The 24,504-nt window shown below is 33.1% G+C and overlaps 1 protein-coding gene across 7 annotated transcripts in view; it reads left to right on the top strand.

Moving 5' to 3' along the window:
• Positions 1–24,504, top strand: part of Cher (filamin protein cher) — a 54,886-nt gene that overhangs the window by 17,432 nt on the left and 12,950 nt on the right. For 2 of the 7 annotated variants that reach the window (XM_070308319.1, XM_070308318.1), the window contains exons 6-18: positions 134–148; positions 764–902; positions 2,936–3,220; positions 3,343–3,659; positions 3,966–4,392; positions 4,646–4,861; positions 5,167–5,554; positions 7,129–7,698; positions 8,938–9,282; positions 9,521–10,134; positions 12,542–12,840; positions 17,101–17,239; positions 22,440–22,665. In XM_070308319.1, the coding sequence (XP_070164420.1) occupies positions 134–148; positions 764–902; positions 2,936–3,220; positions 3,343–3,659; positions 3,966–4,392; positions 4,646–4,861; positions 5,167–5,554; positions 7,129–7,698; positions 8,938–9,282; positions 9,521–10,134; positions 12,542–12,840; positions 17,101–17,239; positions 22,440–22,665 (3,980 nt within the window). Of the gene's footprint in view, positions 1–133; positions 149–763; positions 903–2,935; positions 3,221–3,342; positions 3,660–3,965; positions 4,393–4,645; positions 4,862–5,166; positions 5,555–7,128; positions 7,699–8,937; positions 9,283–9,520; positions 10,135–12,541; positions 12,841–17,100; positions 17,240–18,229; positions 18,342–22,439; positions 22,666–24,504 lie in introns of those variants that run through there. The other 5 variants (XM_070308320.1, XM_070308321.1, XM_070308323.1 and 2 more) reach the window with 5 other exon arrangements.

Genomic DNA, 24,504 nt, shown 5'->3' with positions numbered 1-24,504 from the left:
TGATCTCAATCATAGTTTTCTTCATTTCTTTCCGCGTATCAACGTATGATAAAAATATGAGAACTAAAGTATTCGTACAGATTGTTGTTATGATGATTAATTAACCAATTTATTTCTCATTTCTCGGTCGCAGCATCCCACCGCCGCGGTAAGTCGCGCAATGATCATGTATTTTGACGTATAACGGTTTTTACGCAATTAATGTTCGCCGCCTTGACCGTAGCGTTTTAGATCTATACTCTTAACCCACAACATATCTCTAATCGCTACTTTGTATATATATTGTATATACATATATACATATACATATATACTTTTGTTTAGCGAATTGACAATTTGCAAATTTGTTGAATAGAAAACAAGCGAGAGTTTGATTAATTAGCGCTCAACATCATTCCACGGATTTTCCGAGAGTTTCATAAATAAATATATTATAATGCCATCACACATACGCATACATACATTAATTAGCCTTTCTCTCTCTGTATTGATACATATATACCTATACATAAAAGTTTTACGGGAAGCCTCGAATTAAACTAACCGAATAGTGAGTGGTCGCAAGTTTTGCAGAACGTTACGCGCTTGCAATATTATTTAGAAAAGAAAACGACGCAAATCGCGCAAATCACCGTAGCACAAAGCAACGCTTGTAACGTTGAATGGCAAATGGGTTTACTTAACGTATTGACGTAACAACGTTGCGGCCGCTAGCTGATCACAGCTTGACAGTCGCCTTTTCTCACCATGCTTTCTTATACAGAGTACGCGCTTATGGCCCCGGTATAGAGCCAACCGGTCCGATCGTCGGTGCGCCGGCCAACTTTACCGTGGAAACCTTTTCCGCCGGCAAGGGTAACGTAGACGTCACCGTCGACGATTCTAAAGGCAACAAATTACCGGTAAGGATAATTTTTTTTTTTGCATCTATTAATAACGATAAGGACATGTGTGTGTGAAGACTTTCTATCAAATATACATAATATTAAGTATTCGAGCGCATACTCTCTTAAAGGATGATAATAACAATAAATTTGTTAGTAATTAAATATATTTGTTTCAATAATATCTGAAAAATTTGTTTAATTATCAAGATATTTTAACAACATTACTGAGAAAAGATCACTTTCAATGTATGTATATTAAAATTAGAAGTAGGGGAAAGTTTTGGGTAAAACCGGCTAGGAAGGTCATACCGGGTACCCCTGTTTTTTCGTAATTTGTGTTATTAGTTGTAGATTGGCACCATCATTATTATAAAACAAACCATGCCCCTGGACATGCGATATTTTTTTTTTTAATAGAGGTTCAAAGTTTTTAGTCCCAAAAAGATCGATATCGGAGGCAAGAATCGAATCGTCGTGCACTCTTTCTTCATAGTTCATCTATTTTGATAAATGCAGCATTGTATTCTGTACATATTAGAAAATATATCATATTAGTTTGATCGGCACTTTGTACGCCGGAATATATTAGGTGTACAACTTTGCTTCCGCCGTTTTTTTCCCGAAATTCGAGGCTTTATTGTAAAAAACTGGTTATACATTTATGATTCAAAGTATTGTCCACTCCCAATGATCGTGGCAATTCTTTTTGACTTTGACTCGAGTCTTCATTAAGTAATGCCTCCAATTCTGCATCTTCGAAAACCTTCTCTCTTCCACCGCTATGCCGGTCTTCGACGTGAAAATCACCGTTCTTGAAGCGTTGAAACCACTCACGACACGTTCTTTCACTAATAGCGGCTTCACCATAAGTATTTGAGAGCATTCGATGAGCCTCAGTCGCAGATTTCTTCATATTGAAGCGGAAAATTAAAACCTCCCGCAAATGACGAGAATTTGACTCGTAAACTGACATTTTTAATCGAGAATAACTTTATGATGCAGACACAAATCGACTAATGTTTCTATGGGGTTATGTTGACAGATGCCCAAGTTTATTGCATGACGTCTATGATCTATTTCTATTTATTTCGACCACTACTTACCGCTAAAGCCATCTATAGGAAAACGGCGGAAGCAAAGTTGTACACCTAATACAATCGTCGTATTTGTTACTTTCCTTGTGTTGCGGCAAAACCGGGTACTTACACATCTTGTATAATGAAAAAGGGAAGAACTGTTATCTTGACTTTGTGTCCCTACAAAAAGCAGTTGGAAACGAAAACTAACACTCAGAAAAAGCAACCACTAAAAAAAAAGCTTTTTGAGACCCCTAAAATTAAAAAATTAAATAAGGAAATTCTACGGCAATATCGAACAAGAGGGTATCTTTATTTGTGATTTTTGTCGATAGAAGACATTTTTATATATATTGTATTTTGATTAAAATAAATCTAGATTTTATAATTACACGATGTTTTGCATATTTTCAAATGGGTACCCGGTTTGATCCCATCAGTAGGATAAAACCGGGTACTTTGACTTTTCCACAAAATCTTGTTATTCTTGGTAACCAAAAATTTTTTTTTCAGCAACTAGCCTTATTTTCTCATAGTTTAAAGTTCACTAAAGACTACTAACGGTCAACAAAATTTTTTTACTCTCAGATTTTTTGTAAGAAGATAAATCCAAAAAAGTACTCGATTTTACTCTACTTTCCCCTATAGATTTTTTTCCAAATTTTTCTGCGAATCAAAAATGGAACAATCTGTATCTAATATTAAGTAGATACGTGCTAACGCCGCTTATTGTCGAGCACAAGGCCGAAAGTCGAGAGATGTTTATCGCAGTCGGGGATAAGTACGCCGCAAAACGTGGATACGACGTGATGCAATGGCTATTTGTGTACCGCGCTGACGATTACGTATTATTTCAATATATACATATATATAAACATTCGTGATACAGTGCAAGTTGAACGAACGCTATCGTGTCTCTTCGTATGATGCGTGTCACACACGTACCTTGATGATCACAATTATATTTTTAAGGTTGATATCAGGTTCAACAAGGACAGAAACCTGACATATTCCGTGTCATACACTCCGAAGGCGGAAGGTCCGCACAAAGTGAAAGTGCTCTTCGCCGGTAGAGAAATTCCGAAGAGTCCGTACATCGTCAATGTCGAAGGACACGCCGGTGATTCGAGCAAAGTTACGGCAAGTGGACCAGGTCTGCAACCGGAAGGAGTCGTAGTGAACAGACCTACCTTCTTCGATATCTTTACGAAGGATGCTGGTCGCGGTGTGCCGGAAGTCATCATCTTGGATCCTCAAGTAAAAAAAGGACCTTGATATTATTCATTGCATTATGTGTTATTGAAAATAATAGTCACACAAGAAATTATTTTAGTATTAAATATTATTTTATTAAAGTATTATGTTTGACTTCATCGCAGGGTAGCAAAACTGCCGTACCGGTGAAACTGCGCCAGACCTCGCCAGACGTCTGGAGATGTGAATACGTGTCTCCAGTGACAGGTCTACATTCCGTCAATATTTTCTTCGCCGGTAAACCCATACCCGGAAGCCCCATTGGTGTCAACATCGCACCGGTTTCCGATGCGAAAAAATGCAGAGCATACGGACGAGGGTTGCTGTCCACAGGCGTTCGCGTTCAAGACGTCGCCGACTTTGTCGTCCTCACTAAAGACGCTGGTGAGGGCATACCAGACATCCGCGTAATCGGCCCGGGAGGTGTCAATCGACCAGTACAGTAAGTTTAGCATTATCTGATTAAACACTTTATCTAAGTATTTTATTTCTCTAAGTAGTTTATCGCATGTTGCCTATCTTTCTTTTTTATAATTACTTTGCTTACTATTTTTCTATAATTTTTTAAATGTCAATGATAGTCAATTCAATCAAAAAATAAAGTAATCATTTAAAAAAATTATAAAAAAATTTGTTTATTTAAATTTAAAAAAGAAGATAAAAGAAGAGAAGTGAAGTAATATACGGCATTTCTAATAATATTGTGCTTTAAGTTTAACTATTAATAACGGCTTAAATTGTTTTCTAGAATGTCCAAGGTCGACGCTACGACTTACGCATGCCATTACACGCCGATTAAGGAAGGCCGTCACGTGGTGATGATCACATATGGTGGGAAAGAAATTCCCAAGTCGCCCTTCGAGGTCAATGTTGGTCCTTACAAGGAATCCAACATCAAAGCTTTCGGACCAGGCTTGCATACTGGGATCGTTGGCCATCCGGCGAAATTTACGGTGGATACAAACGGTGAGACCGGCGCTCTTGGCTTCTCGATTGAGGGCCCGTCCAAAGCGAAGATCGAGTGCAATGATAATGGCGATGGAACCGCTGACGTTTCTTATTTACCTACCGCACCGGGACAATATGCGGTCCATATCCTCTGCGATAACGAGGACATCCCTAAGTCGCCTTACATCGCGACTATTTCGCCAAAGACGGACTTCGATCCGGAAAAGGTAAATCTGAGTCTCCATTATATCATCTTTACCGTAGTTTTTCATCGTATTGGCAGTTTTTTAACATTTATTTGTACAATTTGTATATTTGTTTATATTTTAAAGCATCTTATATAGCAATGAGATAAAAGAGAGATTATAGATTATATATTCTGTATTTGATAAATTCAATATCGATCGAATTGGATAATAAAGCGTTTTAATTAATATATGTGGTAAGATAAACATACGAATTGAGTATGTTGTTTTGCAGGTTGAAGTTCATGGACCAGGAATTCAACCGGAAGGTGTTGCCAAAGATAAACCGACGCATTTTACGGTGGACGCGAGAAAAGCCGGCCATGCGGCTTTGGAAGTCGCCATCCAGGATGCTCTCGGAAAGGAAGTTCCTCTCAAATTAAATGACAAGAGAGATGGAACTGTTCAAGCACATTATACGCCTACATCCAGTTCTCAACATGTTGTGATGGTAAGAATATTGATTTCTAAAAATTTGAGTGTCGTTTCGCTACTTGTTATGTGTATGATTAGAACACACACCGATTTTAACATAATTTTGATGTGATGTGACATTCCAGAAAATGTTTAACGACTATTTTAATGAGACATTATATCGTATTTTATTAATTAATTGTACATTTGTAAAATAAACGATATCTTTAAGCCAAGAATATCAAAAGTGGGGAATTTTTTAAGCATAATAAAATCGACTATCGGTTATAATAATTGAAATATTAATTTAATTTGATAATTTTCTAAAAAAATATCTTTCAGATAAATTATGGCGGAGTGGCCACGAAAAAATCTCCATACAGAGTTAAAATAGCTTCGCCTTTGAATCCCGCTATGGTTTCCGCCTTCGGTCCTGGTCTCGAGAAAGGTGTAAAATCGAATATTCCTACACATTTTAATGTCGATTGTCGAGAGGCTGGACCCGGTAAATTGGACGTTAAACTGCTGTCTCCCGAAGATCGGGAGCTTCCGATTTCGCTTACGGATAACGAGGATGGCACGTACACCGTAGATTATATGCCACCTCAACCAGGAAATTATACTGTAAATCTCAACTACGGCGGTCTGAATGTACCCCAGTGTCCCATTAAAGTCAACGTTCAGCCTCACGTGGATGTGTCTAAAGTCAAGGTGGACGGTTTGGAACCAAGTGAGTACAATCGTCATTTTTTTAAGTATTGCCTAATACATCTAATGTATCGATTTAACGAATACAAAACATACTATCTATTTCTATTTGTGATTAATTAATAATTTGATAAATATTTTACTAATTGCAAAACATGATCGAACTACGATAATATATGGAGTGTCGTATTCTACGAGAACTATATCGAATATTTTTTAAATATGTCATTTGAGATAATAGTAAACAATTACTTTAATGAGATATTATATCTGATGTCATATATTGCTCAATTAGCAATTTTTTATTACATGTACGTTATAATAGTTTGTTAATAGATAAAAGATATTTTATTTTAAATTTTATTAAAATATTATCATATCTAGAATATACTAAATTTATATAAACTTAATAATATTTAGATAAAAATTTAAATTTAGATTAAAATTAAATTTAATAATTTAATAAATAAACTTAATAGTTAATAATTAATTTTTTTTAAATACAAACTATTTTGACAATCTATTAGAATTAGCGATTATGAAGAAGAATTTATGAATGTGTTTAGTTTTATAATTGAAGCAAAATCTTGCACTTGAATAGAATAATATACTCGGCAATGCATTAACTCGAAAATAAATCACGTTAAAGATGCACTTCCAGTAATCGTTGAAAAAATAATTCCCGTCTCATGGAACACAGCTGATATTTTTTTCGGGGATCTTTAGGGTTATTACCAAGATATTTATCCTAGATTTTCGAAATACGCGCTGCCAAGGTCTCGCGAATAGATGTTTCGCTGGAGCGCACACAAACCAATGGTTTATTTATAACCGCGCTCGCGAATTCTTCACATTGACATGCACACAGTTTGCGTTTCGTCTAAAAATATTGCGTTTCTATGCTCTATTGCGCCCATAGCGTCTTTCATATAAACATTACCTGGAATCTCCCGGAGAAACGTAACAGTTTCATTTTCTATAAGATATAAAACACGAAACGAATAATAATGTGTTTGAAAGATCAACATGCGCTTTTTTCTTCAGAAATACTAAATAATTATTTCTGCACGCGCTAAATAATATATTTGTTTTTTAATTAAATGCATTTTTATCTGAAATATGTTTTATAATCGCGCGAAATCATTATACTTGGAATCTGCTCTGCTTAATTTACACGCACATTGCGGGCTTGTATTTGTAGCAAACGGCTTTCTTTCACGATTAAATGCAGAATTAACTGTTATTGAGACGTACGTCTCGTCGTACTTGCTGGTGACGATTTTGTCTATTTTATCTCGGTATAATTGATTAAAATACGAAATCAGAGAAAAATTAATGAATGTAAGTGTTTACCATGAATTGTAAGGTTTAATTAATTGCTCGCGAACTTTTTGATAACTTTATCAAGGTCATTCATTTTTATTCGTGTCAATTTCTAAATAAATATGAACCCTCTCTTCGACGACTCGTGATTTAACCGGCAAATCGACGCGACGTTCGCTCGTCGCATGCGGGCTGTCGTCCCGTCGCGCAAAGCACAAAGCGAAAGACGCGCATCGTAGCTCACCACGAGAAAACCCGCAAACATCCTCGCAGAGGCCCCGGTGAACAGCCTGCAGCAGTTCCGCGTGATAACGCAGGAAGCGGGCAGGGCAGCGGACTTCCAGGTGGCGATCACGGCTCCGTCCGGCAACCGTGTCAAGGCGCACGTGGTGCCGACCCATGAAGGCTACTTGGTAAACTTCACGCCCACCGAGCTCGGCGAGTATCTACTGGGCATTAGCTTCGGCGGCGAGCCGATCTCGAACCAGCCCTATCGACTTACCTGCGTCCACGGTTCCGACCCGGCCAAGGTGCGGGCTTCCGGCCCCGGTCTCTCCCACGGCGTGGTGAATAAACCAGCCGAGTTTATAATCGATACGCGCGGTGCTGGCCAAGGTGGTCTCGGCGTGACTGTTGAGGGACCCTGCGAGGCGGCTATAAATTGCAGGGACAACGGCGATGGCACTTGCTCTGTCGCCTATCTGCCCACCGAAGCCGGCGATTATGGCATCAACATCACTTTCAACGAACAGCACGTACCGGGCTCGCCCTTCCAGGCCATTGTCGTGCCGGACGCGGACCTCTCCAAGATCAAAGTCACCGGGAACGGCATCCAGCCACACGGTACCGTTAAGGACGTCAGCACGGAGATCGTTTTGCGATTTTGGAAATTGAGAGAATGCCATTGACTTGCTGATCTCTGATTTGCGCGACGAATTTCTTAACGCGTTTCAGAATTTTGCAGGGGTGATTCGAATGATTGCATGTGAAGCGAATGAATTTTCTAAATCGATCTGTTTGACAAGTTGCATGCGTATTGCGATATCTGAGAAGAATTTCTTGTTCTATGTAAAATAAAAAATTTTGTCGATTTAGATTTAAGAGATTGAAAAATCCTGGAGACCATTCTGAGATGCGTTGCGAAATCTAACATATATATATATAGCAATGCATGTATTGTTTGTAACTATGCTTTTGTCGATAATCATATTTCCTGCTGTAGAGTTTTTACTATGCGCACGTGTTATAAGATATTTGAATGCTAAAGAGGAATACTTTTGAAGTCATGTTCGTAGAAAATGTATAAAGAGCACAAACATTTTTTAGTTTGTAAGCTTTTATTTCTTTCTACAATCATGGCCTTATTTTTAATTTGCCTAATCAGTTCAAAAAAAATCCAATGCTATAAATGATCATTTTATAGTATGCTATCCTGATTTTTTATATTAGTCATTAACTCAAAGAGATTGTAATTATTTTATACATTATTTCACAATATATACTTATGTATTTTAACAAATAATTTTCAAAATTACGTATATTTGTTTATTCGATTGAAACACAATAGATATTTAATTAAGTAGATAATATTTTAAATGTATGATTTGTGATAACGAATTTAATGACTTATATAATACTTATAAAAATACATTTGAAAATTATTATACATTTAATATAAATTTATTGTGATAAAATAATATAAAAATACTGTGAAAAATCTTATAATCTATACAAAAATTTATACTTTTTCAAATTACAATCTCAGACATTTATATAAATAAGAAATTATAATTCAAGATACAAGACTGTAATATCTCCAGTATTATATTGTTGTATTTTTAATAGAATGTTGCTTCTATCTTAAAAATGCATTGACTGCATTCGCAAAAGAATCGATTTCAAATTTTAACATATGGAAAAACCTATATTTTCAGAAACAGTTTTTTTTTTTTTTTTTTTTTTTTTTTTTTTTTAGAATGATGAAATTTAATTGCAACAAACGCAATTATTATTTGATAAATGCATTTATAGAGAAGAACTTTCACGTATTTTCTCTCTATCATGCCTTATCGCATTTTGCAGGTTTATATGTGAATAAGCAAGCGACGTTCACGATAGACACGAGAGACATCGCTAAATCGAAGACAGATGACGGTAAGGTGTCGTGCACCATAAGCAATCCTAATGGTGGGAAGACCGAGAAGCTCATCATCCCCCAGGGTGATGGCACTTATCGCGTCAGTTACACGCCTTTCGAGGAGGGCTGTCACACCATCGATATTCTCTACGACAATATGCCTATTCCTGGTTCGCCTTTCTCCGTGAACGTGCAACGCGGCTCTGATCCCAGCAAGTGTCGCGCGTATGGACCTGGATTGGAAAAAGGCATCGTGAACAAGATGAATCGCTTCACAGTGGAAACCAGAGGTTTGTAAATCAAGATAGATGGATAGATAAGTTTAAAAAACTTAATGCGTATGCGTATAGATAAAGTGATGATTATCAAATTTTTAAATTTGTATTTGTATCGGGAATGTGTATCTCTAAATGCGGGTCTTTTTTATAATCCAAAATTCAGAAAAATTTTCCTAGAGTAGGAAATATTTTTGCGGAGAAGAAAAATGGGAATTGAAGAGGAAATAACACATGCACGATTTTCTTTCAGAGGCTGGCAATGGCGGCTTGGGTTTGTCGATCACTGGTGACGGAGAAGTCAAGGTCGAAGCCAAGGATAATTACGATGGTTCATGCACTGTCGAGTACTTTCCTACGGAACCCGGTGACTATGAGATCGGTATCAAGTTTGCCGAGCAGAATATACCCGGTTCGCCGTTTAAAATCGAGGTGGTATCGGACTCGGAGGCGAAGAATGTGATCGCTTACGGGCCTGGTTTACAACCTGAGATGGTACGGGACGGTGTGCCCGCCAAGTTCACTGTAGACACATCGAAGTGCGCGAAAGCGGCGCAACTGGATGTCAGATTGTCGACCGACAAAGGACAAGCGCAAAAGCCGCAGATCAAGAGCAAAGGTGACGGTTTATACGAAGTAACGTATCAACCACCGCCCGCCGGAAGTAACGTGCACATCGGTGTGACTTACGATGGCGAGGACATCAATGGTAGTCCGTATAAGATAAAAGTTTTACCCACCGTCGAACCAAGCAAGGTAACACTGTTGGGTCCTGGTGTATCGCCCGTCTGCACCGCCTCCTTCCCCACTGACTTCGTCGTGGATACTTCCGAGGCCGGATATGGCGATCTAGAAGTTCAAGTTGTGGTGAGTAATGATCCAAGTTAAATGTTTTGCATTTGATACATTTTATATAACAAAAGTACTTGCAAAGATAACTAAAGATAATAGTAAAAATTAAAAATAATAATTAACACACAAATACAAGAGAGGCAGAGAGAGAGAGAGAGGGGGGGGAGAGGGAGAGGGGAGAGAGAGAGAGAGAGGGAGAGAGGGAGCGCTCTCGTAAACATTAAGATCAAAGCTCATTTATAAATATCAATATAATTAATTTTTTTTATTTAATTTTGTGTAAAGTAATTTTTATAAAAAGAGAGTAACTTTATATGATGATAGCAAAGCAGATTGACAAAATTGATTGTTAAATAATCATCCGATGTAGTATTTGCAATTTTTGCACTGAAAATAATTTGTTACTTATATTGAGATAGAATATAATTAAATCTTGTTACAATAATTTATAATTGAATATTTCCAGATATCAGAGAATTCTAATATATTGTAGTTTTGTAATATAAATATTTTTAAATTATGTTACAATTATTATAATTTACATATATTTTTTTCTGTCGAATACATCTGTATATTTTTTCTTTTTCTGAATTTGTTCTTTAATTATTTGGAAGCCTACGATAATAATCAATGATGCTGGCGAGCTATTGCAAGAAAACAGTCCTCCGACACCTTGAAACATCTAAGAAAAAGTGAACACTTTCCGGATGAAGTTGCTATTCTTTTAGAGAAAGAAGATCGTTTTCATATCGAAGAAAATTGTATTTATTCTAATCTGCAATTGTGAAAATCTTTAAAATATGGTCTCACTGATTTAGTATTAACGATACAGTAAAAATTAAATTTTTTTAAATAAATTGTATTATTATATATTCTTATTGTATGAAATATATTATATAAATTAGAATGGCAACCAAAATTTAATAATCCTTTATATCTGGTTGTACTCATGTCGATGTTTTACTTTAGCATGTTATTATTAATATTCAATGATGTTGTTGTTACATAATCTAGAAATAAATAAATAGATTTTCTTCTATAATTTACATTAATACATATACATAAAATGCAAAAACATAATAAATACTACCTAATAATACTAATATTTAATTGTAACAAAGTGCGCAAAACAATAAATTGACAGATATGCGAATACTCAAAGATATACAACGATATACAGGATGTTTCACAACAACCTTCCATCTTTAAAATGACGTATTCCTGATACGATTCTAAGACGATTTTTCCTTTACCAAAATTTGAATTGAAGCATAATTTTTGAGTTATAAACAAAAATAGTTAGCAAATCACGCGTCGAGTACAGAAGGCAGGCAGGAGCGGCGCAATGCGCCGCAGCTGACCGTCCGACGCGTTATTACTACCGCATGAGTCGCTAATTATTTTATCTTATAACATAAAATTATGCTTTAAATAAAATTTTGGTAAAGAAGAAAATGTCTTAGAATTACATCAGGAATACGTATTTCTTAAAATAATGTCACTTTAGCAAAAGTTGTTCCGGATCGTCGCTCGTCGAACGCTGCAATCAGCTGATTGCTACACGCGATGTGTGTATGGCGAAGTGTGTGCGTAAAAGGAAGGAAGAGACAGATAGATAGATCGATAGATAGATAGATAGATAGAGAGAGAGAGAGAGAGAGAGAGAGAGAGAGAGAGAGAGAGAGAGAGAAGGGAAGAGGAAGGGAAGAAGAGAATAAGGGATAAAATAGTTAGCGACTCATGCTGTGGTAGTCACGTGTTGGACGGTCAGCTGCGGCGCGTTGCGCCGCTCCTGCCTGCCTTCTGTACTCGACGCGTGATTTGCTAACTATTTTTGCTTATAACTCAAAAATTACGCTTCAATTCAAATTTTGGTAAAGGAAAAATCGTCTTAGAATCGTATCAGGAATACGTCATTTTAAGGATGGAAGGTTGTTCTGAAACATCCTGTATAGGGTTTTTTTTGGGATATTCTTTCTTTTTTCTCATAAAGAATGAAATACACAAGGATAACATAAGAAATATATATAAGAAATAAGAAATTTAGTGAGAAAAATATAATTTCTTGATTTTTTTTACTATTATAATTTCTTTCATTATTTGACAATTTATAATATTTTATTAATTTCTGTGTGTTTCTCGTATTTACTTGAAAATCTTAAGCACAGTACACAATAATTCGGCACATTAGCCAATCTCTGCGTATAAAAACATTATATGAGTTGTTTTCAATATCACCAAAATAAATTGGCCTACCATCTTAACAAATTTCTCAAATTATCTTGGTACCAGCTATATACCTATCAGAATCTTGTTTTTGAGAAATCACTAGACAATCGTATCATACAATATATCGAATATCAAGCGATAATCGAACGATTAATCGCAATTTTACAATTAATGATTTCCTTAATTGTTTCAGGGACCGGACCAAGTGCCGCGTAAGGTAGAAGTACAGGATATCGGCGATGGTAAATACAAGGCGACCTATCTGCCGGATGATTGCGGCCGCTACAAGGTCAACGTGAAATACGGCGGTAAGGAAGTGCCAGGCAGCCCGGTGAGCGTGCAGAGCGTCTCCACCGGCAAAGCGGATCAGTGCCAGATCAAAGAGGGAATTCAGCGCACTTTGGCTCAGGGGGAGGAATACTGCATCACCGTGGATACTGAGAATGCAGGCCGCGGTGCAGTGACCTGCCGCATCCGCTCCACTTCCGGAAGGTAAGCACTCCAGGCCCGATTTAAATTTCGTTATTTCGGAAGAGATGAATCAGAGATAGTGTGTTATATGACACATTCTTCTTTCTGAAAATTTTTTTTGCCGGTTCATTTATGATCAACATACAGGGTGTCCCATTTTAAAGGACCCACTCAAATATCGCAGAATCACTGCGTTAAATCGAAAAATGTTTCAAACAAAACTTGTGTGGCTTCACGGGGGCCATAAAATGGTGACAATGATTTGACTTTGGAAAATCATTTGAAGGTCATGTGAAAGTCAACTTTAAAATCTTAAATAGAAACCCCCATGTTTTATTTAGTATTCTTGTAGCTGACACCGAGAGCTTTCCAAAACACTATAATAAAGTATTTTTTTATTAAGTACTTTTTGAGTTATTTTATATTTTAATCTGACATATTTTTATATAAAAAATTAAATATCTCGTAAAATATTTAGTTTTTGATAATCTTACCGTAATACTTCTATGTACAGAATAATGAGACAAATCAATTAGTATAAAAAAAAAATTGTTTTTAAGAAAATTATTTACAATGTATTTTTTTAAACAATTATTTGTTTTTTTGGCACTAATTAATTTGTCTTATTATTCTGTACATAGAAGTATTACGGTAAAATGATCGAAAACTGAATATTTTACGAAATATTTTATTTTTTATATCAAAATATGTCAGATTAAAATATAAAATAACTCAAAAAGTACTTAATGAAAAAATACTTTATTATAGTGTTTTGGAAAGCTCTCGATGTCAGCTACAAGAATATTAAATAAAAAATGGGGGTTTCCATTTAAGATTTTAAAGTTGACCTTCACATGATCTTCAAATGATTTTCCAAGGTCAAATCATTGTCACCATCTTATGGCCCCCGTGAAGCCACACAACTTTTGTTTGAAACATTTTTCAATTTAACGCAGTGTTTCTGAGATATTTGAGTGGGTCTTTTAAAATGAGACACCCTGTATATACATAAAAATATTTCTTTTAAAAAAAGTTAAAATATTGTGTAACATTTATCGGAAATATTTTGTCTCTCTAATATATGTGTCTACTTTTTACAAGCAAAATGATTTATAAGAAATTATTTGCTTATTTATATGGGAGGTGCATTTTAATATGTTAAATGTTCAATTTATTATATTTATGTTCCCGCAATTATTCTATTTGCTAATAGCAATATCTTTCACGAGTTGTAACTTTTACATATTTCTGAATTGATCTTGTGCGAGAGCGATTCACATTTTTACCGAAATTCTCATACATGTGTTTTTCAATCTTCGTAAAAGTTTCCAGACAAAAATTCCATCTTATTTTAAATACGTCGCGCCATCGCTGTCTATTTATTTTTAATTCATAGGTGAATTCAAGAAAGATTTCTCTTATTATTACTATGCTTCTCTTTTTACATAAGTGTTAAATAAAGTGCAAGAAATTATTATCTTATTCCTACAATTTTCTAATACGCTAGTAATAATTATTAAAATATTAAATCTTTTTATTTCTTTATTTTACATTTTATATAATTATCATTAATCATCTTTTCCAAATAATAAATAAAATATTTTTAAAACTTTGTCGTGTGCGGTTCAAATCACTAAGAGTTGCTATCTATAAATCATTGAATTTGTTATACGGATTAAATTAACAATTTATAACAGCATGTTTTTGCATACGATAGAAATCAATAACGGTATATCGGGATTAGTACATAGAGTGTAAAGATGTTAATGACTAGTAGATCGTAAATCTTGGAACAAGTTCGGAAGGAACCAGAATCATGGCATGTTGCCATTACGAACATCATGTACAAGCGAATAACATGATTGTGGTTTGTTGCGTATCTTCGTACGTAATATCCCTGTTGATTACCGTATTATAAGTTTGAAATTAAATGTCGATTTGGTTTAATCCAAGAACGAGAAAAGGTATCTATATTCTAAGTATTATTAAAAATATTTTTAATATGTTTATTAAAAATATTTTTAATATTTTTATTAAAAATATTTTTAACAATACTTAGTGCCGACGGAGGAATCGATTGATTATTTGAAAAATATCAAAATTGATTTTATAATAATATAGAGATCGTATATATAGAGAGATCATTTTTCAGTAGTAATCGATTGCTGATAATATTGATCGAATTTTTTTCGTGCAACAATAATTTTTCAAAAATTGAAATATAGATATATTATATTTTATTATTATTTCTCACAATATTTTGTATACTTTTATGCTTATTATTTATTTAATTAATTTTAATTTTATATTTTATTTTATTATATTTTTTTCATATTCATTGCATTTTTATTATTATATTATATTATCGTACACACAAGTACACACGAAAATTGAAATCCTGCTAAATTCTTTTATTTAATTTTATATCAAATTTTTTTAATTTTAAAATAGATACTACTTTTTAATAGCTCCTTGAATAAAAACTATGAATTATGTATATCAAAATTAATTAAAAAAGCATATGATGCGCAGTTTGATACAATGACTTATAACATGCTATTCTTGTTGGCAATTAAATAGGTTAGATGAACTAGACGTATGTACATATTCTTCTAATTGTCATAACTTAATGCCAAGTTATAATCATTCAACCGAGTTAAAAATCATTTTACATTCTTTCTTTGACAAGGAGCTACATTGGAATATTGCCATAAAATCATTTGCTTCGACCATTTGTTCATTAGTTTATCTCATAGTGATAATTGAGAGAGAATTGAGAATCCAAATTAAATTAAATTTTATTATATTTTATTTGACACATGATCAATAATTATATGATGATCACATAAACTTCTCATAAACAGACTTTTTTAGCGAAAGAAAGTTTACCAGTACAACACACAAAGAAATTGTTACAAACTATATGCAAAGTTTATATTACATCTTTATGCAGCATTTTATTAATGAAATCAAGAAATACATAGTTTAAATAAATCTTAATCACATTGTTATGACAAAATTAAAAATGATAAATCTCGTAATGATATATTATAAAATAACTCTTATTATTATATAAAAAAATCTTGTTATGAAGCTTGTTTATCGCAATATCAAGCTGGAGATAGCATAGTAAGTGTTACGCATTCGCGCGATTATATCCTTCGTGAATATTTCGGGATCTTTAATGAAATTTGCACTTTCTATCCTATTCATACAATGTATGCATTCACGCGTGTAACCAGTGTATTCTTGTTGGAAAAATTTATTACAGCTCTAATTTCTAATCGACTATAAATTTCGACATTCTGAACGCTAACAGTAGCACGCACAGCTGCTATCCCATAATTCATCGTGTTATCCTTCGTTGTTCAAATTGGCAGTGAGTGTCTTCTGTCAAAAAGATACTTCAGAACGGGCCAAATATGTGTATACCGGATGACATTACGCGTTTAGTAACCTCTATAATAAACATTCTTTTCAAACTACATTTTATATAAGACAATGCCCTACGACAAATAAATGTTTATATTTTAAAATAGAACATGACAGCATTTTTTGAAAATAGATTTTGCCATCGAGATTTGCTCTATATTGTTTATTTTTTTATATATTATTTATCAAAATTTTCAAATGATGTAAGAAAAGATGTTTTTTTAAAAAAAATATATAGCAAATTTTCTTAAATTTTTTATAGGTGCCTAACAAGTTCCAAAAAACTTATAGATGGTATTAAATTTTGAAATTGATTTTTATGTATTGCATAGATTATCTTAACAAAAATTAATAATCTATTAGATCTGTGCATAAGTGTCATCGCAATTAGAATGTATGAGTGACAATATATTTTTTTACTCTAGAATGTAACTTGAAAATATTTCACTTTTGTGACAATTAAATCTTATCTCTTTTTTTCCTTAGGAAATACGGATATAGAGAAATTTTCCATGTGATTTATTTATACGAATATTTCAGTTATCGACTTTCTAAAATCGTAAGAAAAATAAAGACAATTTTTTTTTTAATTTAAATATTAATTTCTTTTTTAAAGCTAAAATTTAAATTTCTTTGGTTTGAATTTTTTATCTTATTTAAGATTCAGTGCATTTCGAATAATCAAGAATAAAACTATATGAAACTATTATATTCAAAATATTCGTATGATTTATTGTTGAATGGAATTGCAGTAATGTTACGAAAATTTACTCGAAAATTTCTTGAATGGCTCTTCCATTCTGTATATATTTTAATACATGAATAATATGTCTCGGTCGGTGATTTCAGTGAAGTCGTTGACATTGACATAGAAGACAACGGTGATGGCACAGTTAATATTTATTACACTGTTGCCGATGCAGGAGATTATACTCTCAGCATCAAATTTGGTGGACAACCGGTGCCTGATGGATTTTACACCTTTACGGTAATTATATTATATACGTACAATACTTAAAATATTTTAAACTTTGTTTACCATAAAGTTTAAAATTACCTTCATATTCACATGCAAAATAAAATTATAAAAGGTTTGCAAAATTCTTTATATATCGTTATTAATAATATATAAAAATTTAACATTAATTACTAAATCCGTTACTAAATTTTTCTTGAAAACTTCTTGCCGTTGTATACTTACATTATATCTATTATAGAAAGAAAACTTCTATAAGTAGTACATTCCAATTTATACCACAATCGTATATTTATACCACAAAATATCTCAGCAAATCTATAACGAATTCGTCTCTGCGCAATGATATAGGAACTAATTATATGAACTAGACCGTGAAGCATATGTTAACGAAAGCGTTATATCTTGCTGTTACTTGACAAAATTTTTTCTTTTGTTGTCTATTCTTGCGGATAATGCACGATATAATTCGTTATATTCAAAAATTATAGAATGATGTATGATGTTTATTAAATATCTTAAAAAGATTTTTCTATATACAATGCTCTAAAATATCTCTATTAATATCATTAGAATGAAAGAAATAGTCTGGAAAAATTTATATTATACATATATAGAAAAACTTTACAGAGAGAAAGGATGTATAAAAAATTATGCATATTTATTTAGCGGATTTTTAACGGAAACTTGGAGAATGGATCTTTAAATCTCTTATTTATCAAAATACTTTTTAATTACTTATTTACTTATAATACAAAAATTGCAGGATTGTAAATATATATTTCGTCTTGCGAGGATCGACACTTTTTGAAGAATTGCAAAACAAAGATTAATGATGCATGAATAGCATTAGAATTGTGTATCTCCTCGTAATCACGTCTTTTCGATACCGATCCGGATGCCCGGTGCTCTCATCGACGAGCCCCGGGGTGGGATGGGGCACGAGGTGTATCTAACTATAGAGGCAACACGTAGCGCAGGATATTGTCGCGTAGTCTCCAGAGAAACAGTTCACTGCGAAGGCTCATCGGGACCGCATTCACCGGCTCGTTATCGCACGAATCCTCGTTCATCACGTGGACTCCGTCGCTCTGTAACACGAATTCCTCTCCAAGTAACATTCACACGCGCGCACACACATACACAAACACATAAATCTCTATCTCTCGCTATATATCTTTCTTGCAGTCTGTATATTCCTCCCCATCTCACATGCATGAACTTCCTCTAACTACGTGTGCATGTATGCCTGTTTATGCGCACGCGTTTGAGTGCTTTCGTCATCAAGTGGTCCAAAGTATCTCCGATCGCAAGTGCTGGAATCATAACTAAAAGCTAGTCGAAAGCTATGAAAAAATCTTATTAATCCAAGCTTCTCGAATAGGTATCTAATTTTTTAAATATCAAAAACTCCTCAGTTTATTTTTTACATATGAATATTCGTAGTTGAATTAATATTATTGTCACAGGGAATGTGCTAATCTTTTTGATTGATAAAGCAAAGATCACTTTATAAATTATTCTTTTTACCTAATATAGAAATCAGTAGAAATAGACGAATATGGTCAGACATTGTTCGGTCAACTTGTTTTCACTGTTAGTAGAAGAAAATCGATTTAGCCTGACATTTCTCTCTCTTTTTTTTTCCATGTATAAAGTATCAGAAAGTTTACTTTTTTTGAAATCTTCCCGTTATTTTATAGAATTTTATAATCTTTTATCTGCTTTTATCTCGGGATCCGATTATTTTGCCGCAAAGCAAAGTGCTACAAAGTGTGGAACGGTAAAAGCCGGTGATATAAATGCTTGCATATTTATGCGGTCGCTTTAACGCTTTGTGATATGTGCTCAATCGGTCTACTAAATTTTAACACTTGAGAAAAATTATTGTTTCAATATGTGTTGCTTTTTTTCCTTGGCATATTGATCGAATGAAGTATTTATGTTTTCAATTGTTGCAAATATGCGTAATAATCCACGATGTTTAAACGAGCCGTACGATTATCGAAAGTAGCTTGACAAGTCAAGTTAATGGAATAAATTTGTCACTCTTTATGTTTATTATATCATGTTTTAATAATAGTTTCAGAATAATATTTTGTTCTATTGTAAGTATTCTATTTGAAAGTAAAAAATAATAATTTAATATAATGTTACTTTACAAGAAAATTATTTTATTGCATCGTCTCACGCATCATAACTCTCTTCGCGAATACCGCGCATAAGTAATATCTCGAAGTGTACGATGTGCCTGGTGATCATTCTATTGTCTAGTAAGACATGGCACATTTAATAAGATGTCCATACATTATATCGTTGGGACATCAATTGTAACTGGATTTTAACTGGAAATTAAAGCTACGACCAATTTTGAAATCCAATACGTGTTTCATCGCCGTCCATCTTTTAGCGAGAGCTCCTAGACTATTTCGAGTGCGACTCAGGCTTTCCCAAATTTATAAGCAGGAACGGAGTGGGTGGGCAAAAGAGACGGAGAGGGTGAATTAATACCGTGAGTTAAATTAAACCCTGTGCCAAGATTCACAACGGCGGCTTTGTGTGACAAAATTCTTCTCGTCGGCTGACACCGATGTTTGTCATTATTTCCCGCTTTTTTTCACAGAATAGCTCTTGAACAAAAATCGATTTTTGAAATGATCTTCGCGATTATTTATGATCGAAGGCTACTAAAACCGCTTAAATTTTTTTTGCTTATCAAAGAAAAAAATCGGGTAGTTTATTTTATTATTACTAATACCAATTATGTCGTAACAGAAAAACAGTGATATGCATTTGGAATGTTTATGTGATAACTGCATAAATAAAACATTCCGTAGGATATTGAGAGGTTTGCGAATCTCTTGCTTTAATGTCAGTTTAATATAGCTGAACTGGTTATAAACAAAATGTAATATTATATTTGGGATTTATCCAAATGTACTGTCGTTCCATTTACGATTGCGTATTTTAGATTTTTCGCGAACTTGTATCATATAGTATATATTTAAAATATTACTAACTGTGTACATATATTTGAGAGATGAATCTATACCATCATTTGATTATAAAAATATTTTAATTATAAAAATACAATTAAGCTCATATAAATTACAAGACTTCTCAAATTATAAAATTGCTAATCTTTTAAAAAAGTTATATTTATTTATTACATTTTTTTTTAAATATATGTCGGCAATTATATTATTTAAAAATCATTGTCCAATATTTTTTTTCTATTTCTTGAAAATCCTGCAAATATAATCTTGTAATTCCAAAATCGATTTCTTCACATAATAATATCTTCAATGTCTTATCAGCTGTCATTTATAAATTTACAATTATATTTATAACACAATCGGATTTTCGTCACGATTATTTGCATTTTTAATTCTTTTTGTATGTGAATGAGTGGGGGCTGAGTATCTATTATCGTACATGAAATTGAGCATTGTGCCCGGAATTACTGGTTGGATACCAGCAAGACGCGAGTTTTGTGTCGGCCACCAACGTAGCTGGGCGTTCCTTCGTAAATCGGTGAAGTCGATGTGCGATAGCTGGTTGTCAGGTACGCAACCAGTCGATCAAGTAACTCTATGTAAAGGGATACAAACGGCCCGCGGACCTCCGGGAGGCTTAGAATATGGCACTGATCTTATGACAGTCGTCACCGTCCGGGGACTGAGTGAGTGATACGAGTGATCGCGGTAAATTATCGAGATAAAATATGGAATGGCACGATTTTTTGAGCAAAATCTAATCGGCAAGATAATGTTTCGCTTTTCATATCGTACATAGCACTAAATAAATTGTAAAAATGCTTTTAGCAGCTTTTTTTTTTACTGCTCTGTAACTTTTTAAAAGATAAAAAAAGATAACGCTAAAATACACAGATTATATGTATTAATATATGATTTTAAAGATAATCTTTAATTTCAATTTATACAAATTCATACATTTTCAATTTATACAAAAAAGTATGATATTAAAAATAAATAACAAAATATTTTTTGCGTGAGAATTAGGAGAGAGATTTTTTATGGTGATATCGCTTTGATGTCATTGCATTTTGTACCATGAAAGCAACTATTTACGTAGCACATTTGGTATCTTCCCCCGAAAGCTAATTTTGGTTTCAGCTGCAATATTGCGTCTTGACACGCTTGGCGTAGTATCTCATATTTTTTTTATTGACATAAACACTTTATAGGAAGAATTAATATTTGATTTTATCGAATTGGCATTTACAAATCGGCATTTGGTTGAAAAGAAATAAAAACAGATTTTTACATGAATTCATATACATGAAATACAATGTATATAATAAAATATACATAAAATAATGAAACATCATTCTATCAATGATATATTATTTACGATTGATTGCAGATTAAGAAAATTGATAATTCCTGTAAAAACTATTTTCTATGAATTATATTGGTAACTGTAAGGGTTGTTTTCTTTTATAATTAAAGTTCTGATTTAAATATCATTGTTATAATCAAAACTAACTAAACAGCGTAATTTGGCTCACAACAAAATATAATTAAGCTCAACGTGATCGCAATTGCAAATTAACCTAACGAATTCATTACATATAGGCCTCTTATGATGAGAATTTTACAATAATTTTAACGTGGTTACATAATAAATTCTTTACATGCATCGCACTTTGGCTTGCGACCAGAATCGAAATACGTAGATTCTATCGTAATGAGGTGTAACGTACACCATCTCCCGATTTCGAAAATTCCTGCGCTCCTCTTTCCTGCGGAGATTTCGCAAGAATTTTATTAGCGCCCGCAGAAAAATGGGAAAGAAAAAAAATTTTAAGTTCTTGGCATCGCTCCAGCACCGAAATATCTTATCACGCGATATTGCCATTGTCACCAGAGACATACCTCTGTCTCTCACATCGTAATCCCCCAGTTACATTTTTATTAACACAATCAGCAGTATTTACAACTCAGCGGTATTAAAACTATTCGCAGTCTGCGTTTTTTATATAAATAAATAAAATAAAAATATCGATTTAATATATTTTACTGAAATCTAATTAAGCTAATTGTCAATTATGTATAATAGTATAGATTAAATTTTGTTTCTCTCTCTTTATTAAAGTACTATAATTATAGAGCATTACTCGCAAGTTAAGATGTAAAGAGAAAGGATATTTAGTATAAAAATTAGTGTCTCAATTTCAATGACGTTTCAGGCATCCGAGGAGTATCGGGAACATAGCACGCATAAAACTCAACGAGCTCGTAAGTCACAACAGAGACAAAATCAACACGTCGTTGAACAGCGTAGCACAACCCTACAGGAAAGCTCTACTGTCACTACAAAGCGCAGTAGCCAACAGGAGCTATCGAAGAAGAATTTCAACGTTATTCGGTTGAATTCTATCCCACTACCTCTTGCAAGCGGTGGCACAGTTATTTGTGAGTACATCTGCGAAAATATCTTTAATTCATATTTCGAAAAGTTTTTTTCATGAAAATAATTGAAATAATGAAGATAATTTTTGTCTGGAAAAGAAAATACGATTTTTCCATAAATTTTCGTCGAGAATTTTGCAGCATCATATACGTCGCATGCAAGTATCATAAGGAAAAATATGATACCTAATTATAGCGTATATGTACGTTACTTAATTATCGTTGATGCTGATATACATACAATAAATGATAGAATATAGATTTAAGAATATAGATTTTTGAATGCATAGTACGATTGGTTGGATACTGGAAAATATACTGTGATACCCACCGATGATTTAATTGTTTTATATTTTATAGAAATTTAAATATTAATAATTAATATCTTTTTTGATAATATATCTCAAAAGAAAATATTTATTTATAAAAAATTAAAACAATTTTACGATTACAATCTCTTAGTGCAGTAATGAGAATAACGTAAAGCACTGTACGATTTATTATCATCTTGTATTATTGAAAGAGCAAAGAAGCATCAGATGTTTATAAATATAATTATACTGAAATAATAAAGTATCGATTAAAATTGAGATGAAATTGCTGTCATAGATTGACAAGACGACAAATTTATAACATTGTCTGATTTATTATTAGCTTATACTACTGCGAGAGTGACGCTCTTTTATTCGTCGAAACATTACAGATAATTCTTTCATGCTTCCTTCTTTTATGCAAAAAGATCTCACTATAGGGGGATAAAGATTTTTAATCGATTTAATAGATTAAGTTTTTATTAATTTCTCTTAAACAAATATCTTTTATATAATGCATTTTGAAATTACAGATTGAATCATTTTTGGTACATGATTTTAAACGTATAATTGTTTGATAAACTTGCGTGTGTTTATCTTTTCAAACTCTAATATCCAACGTAATATCGACATGATACACGTTAATTATTAATTTATGTTCTATTATTAGTTTAACGACAATAATCGAACGTAATAACGTCGTCGTGGAATCGATCTATTTGAAACGCAGAAATAAAACTCAAATTTTACTGCGTAACATATATTAAGCATAGTTGCTCTCGAGAGTTTACGATGCGGATTTTTTCGTCTCGTGCAAAACTCGCGCTTGCCGAGTGCGGACTCGGCGCTCTCAAATGTTTGTCCCTCTTAAAACCTTTTTCCCTCTTTCTACGATACAATTAAAAAATAAATCGTCTCTAAACTTATTTAATGAATATTATGACGAGGGGAATTATCATGCGCGTTTCGCGTGCAACGGCATTAAACTTGACTCGACTCGTACTCGTGTATATTTGATAGTTTGTTTGTGAGATTGATTAACGATCGACGATGCAATGCTATGTAATATTTCGGGTTAAGTAGCTTAAAAACTTCAGCATAATAGATTAATAAATAAATAGATAATAATTTTACAACAATAAGATCAACAATTATTAGTTGGGTTTTAAATTTAATTATTAATAGATTAATATAATATTATAGAAATTAATAATATTTAATATTCATATCAAACAACAGAGAAAATGAAATGAATAAGCTTCTGCTCTTAAATAACATAATGAAATTTTCTCTCGACGGTTGACGTTAATAAATAAGCAGACTACGAGTAATTCAATTATACTTAATGCAGGGTTGGGAAGTAACGCGTTACTTGTAACGCCGTTACCGTTACAGTTACTTTTTTTCGGTAACTGTAACGGTAATGGCGTTACAAATTTTATTTGTAACGGAAAAAGTAACTTCGTTACATTTTTCGGTAACGAGTAACGAATTTAACAGTTACTTTTATCGTTACTTTTTTCAAATTTTT

Source organism: Polyergus mexicanus, unplaced genomic scaffold, assembly GCF_030449975.1.
Source record: "Polyergus mexicanus isolate NDT 795.1 unplaced genomic scaffold, iyPolMexi1.0 SCAF_15, whole genome shotgun sequence".
Classification (NCBI taxonomy): domain Eukaryota; kingdom Metazoa; phylum Arthropoda; class Insecta; order Hymenoptera; family Formicidae; genus Polyergus; species Polyergus mexicanus.
This window is presented reverse-complemented; position numbering and strand designations above follow the sequence as displayed.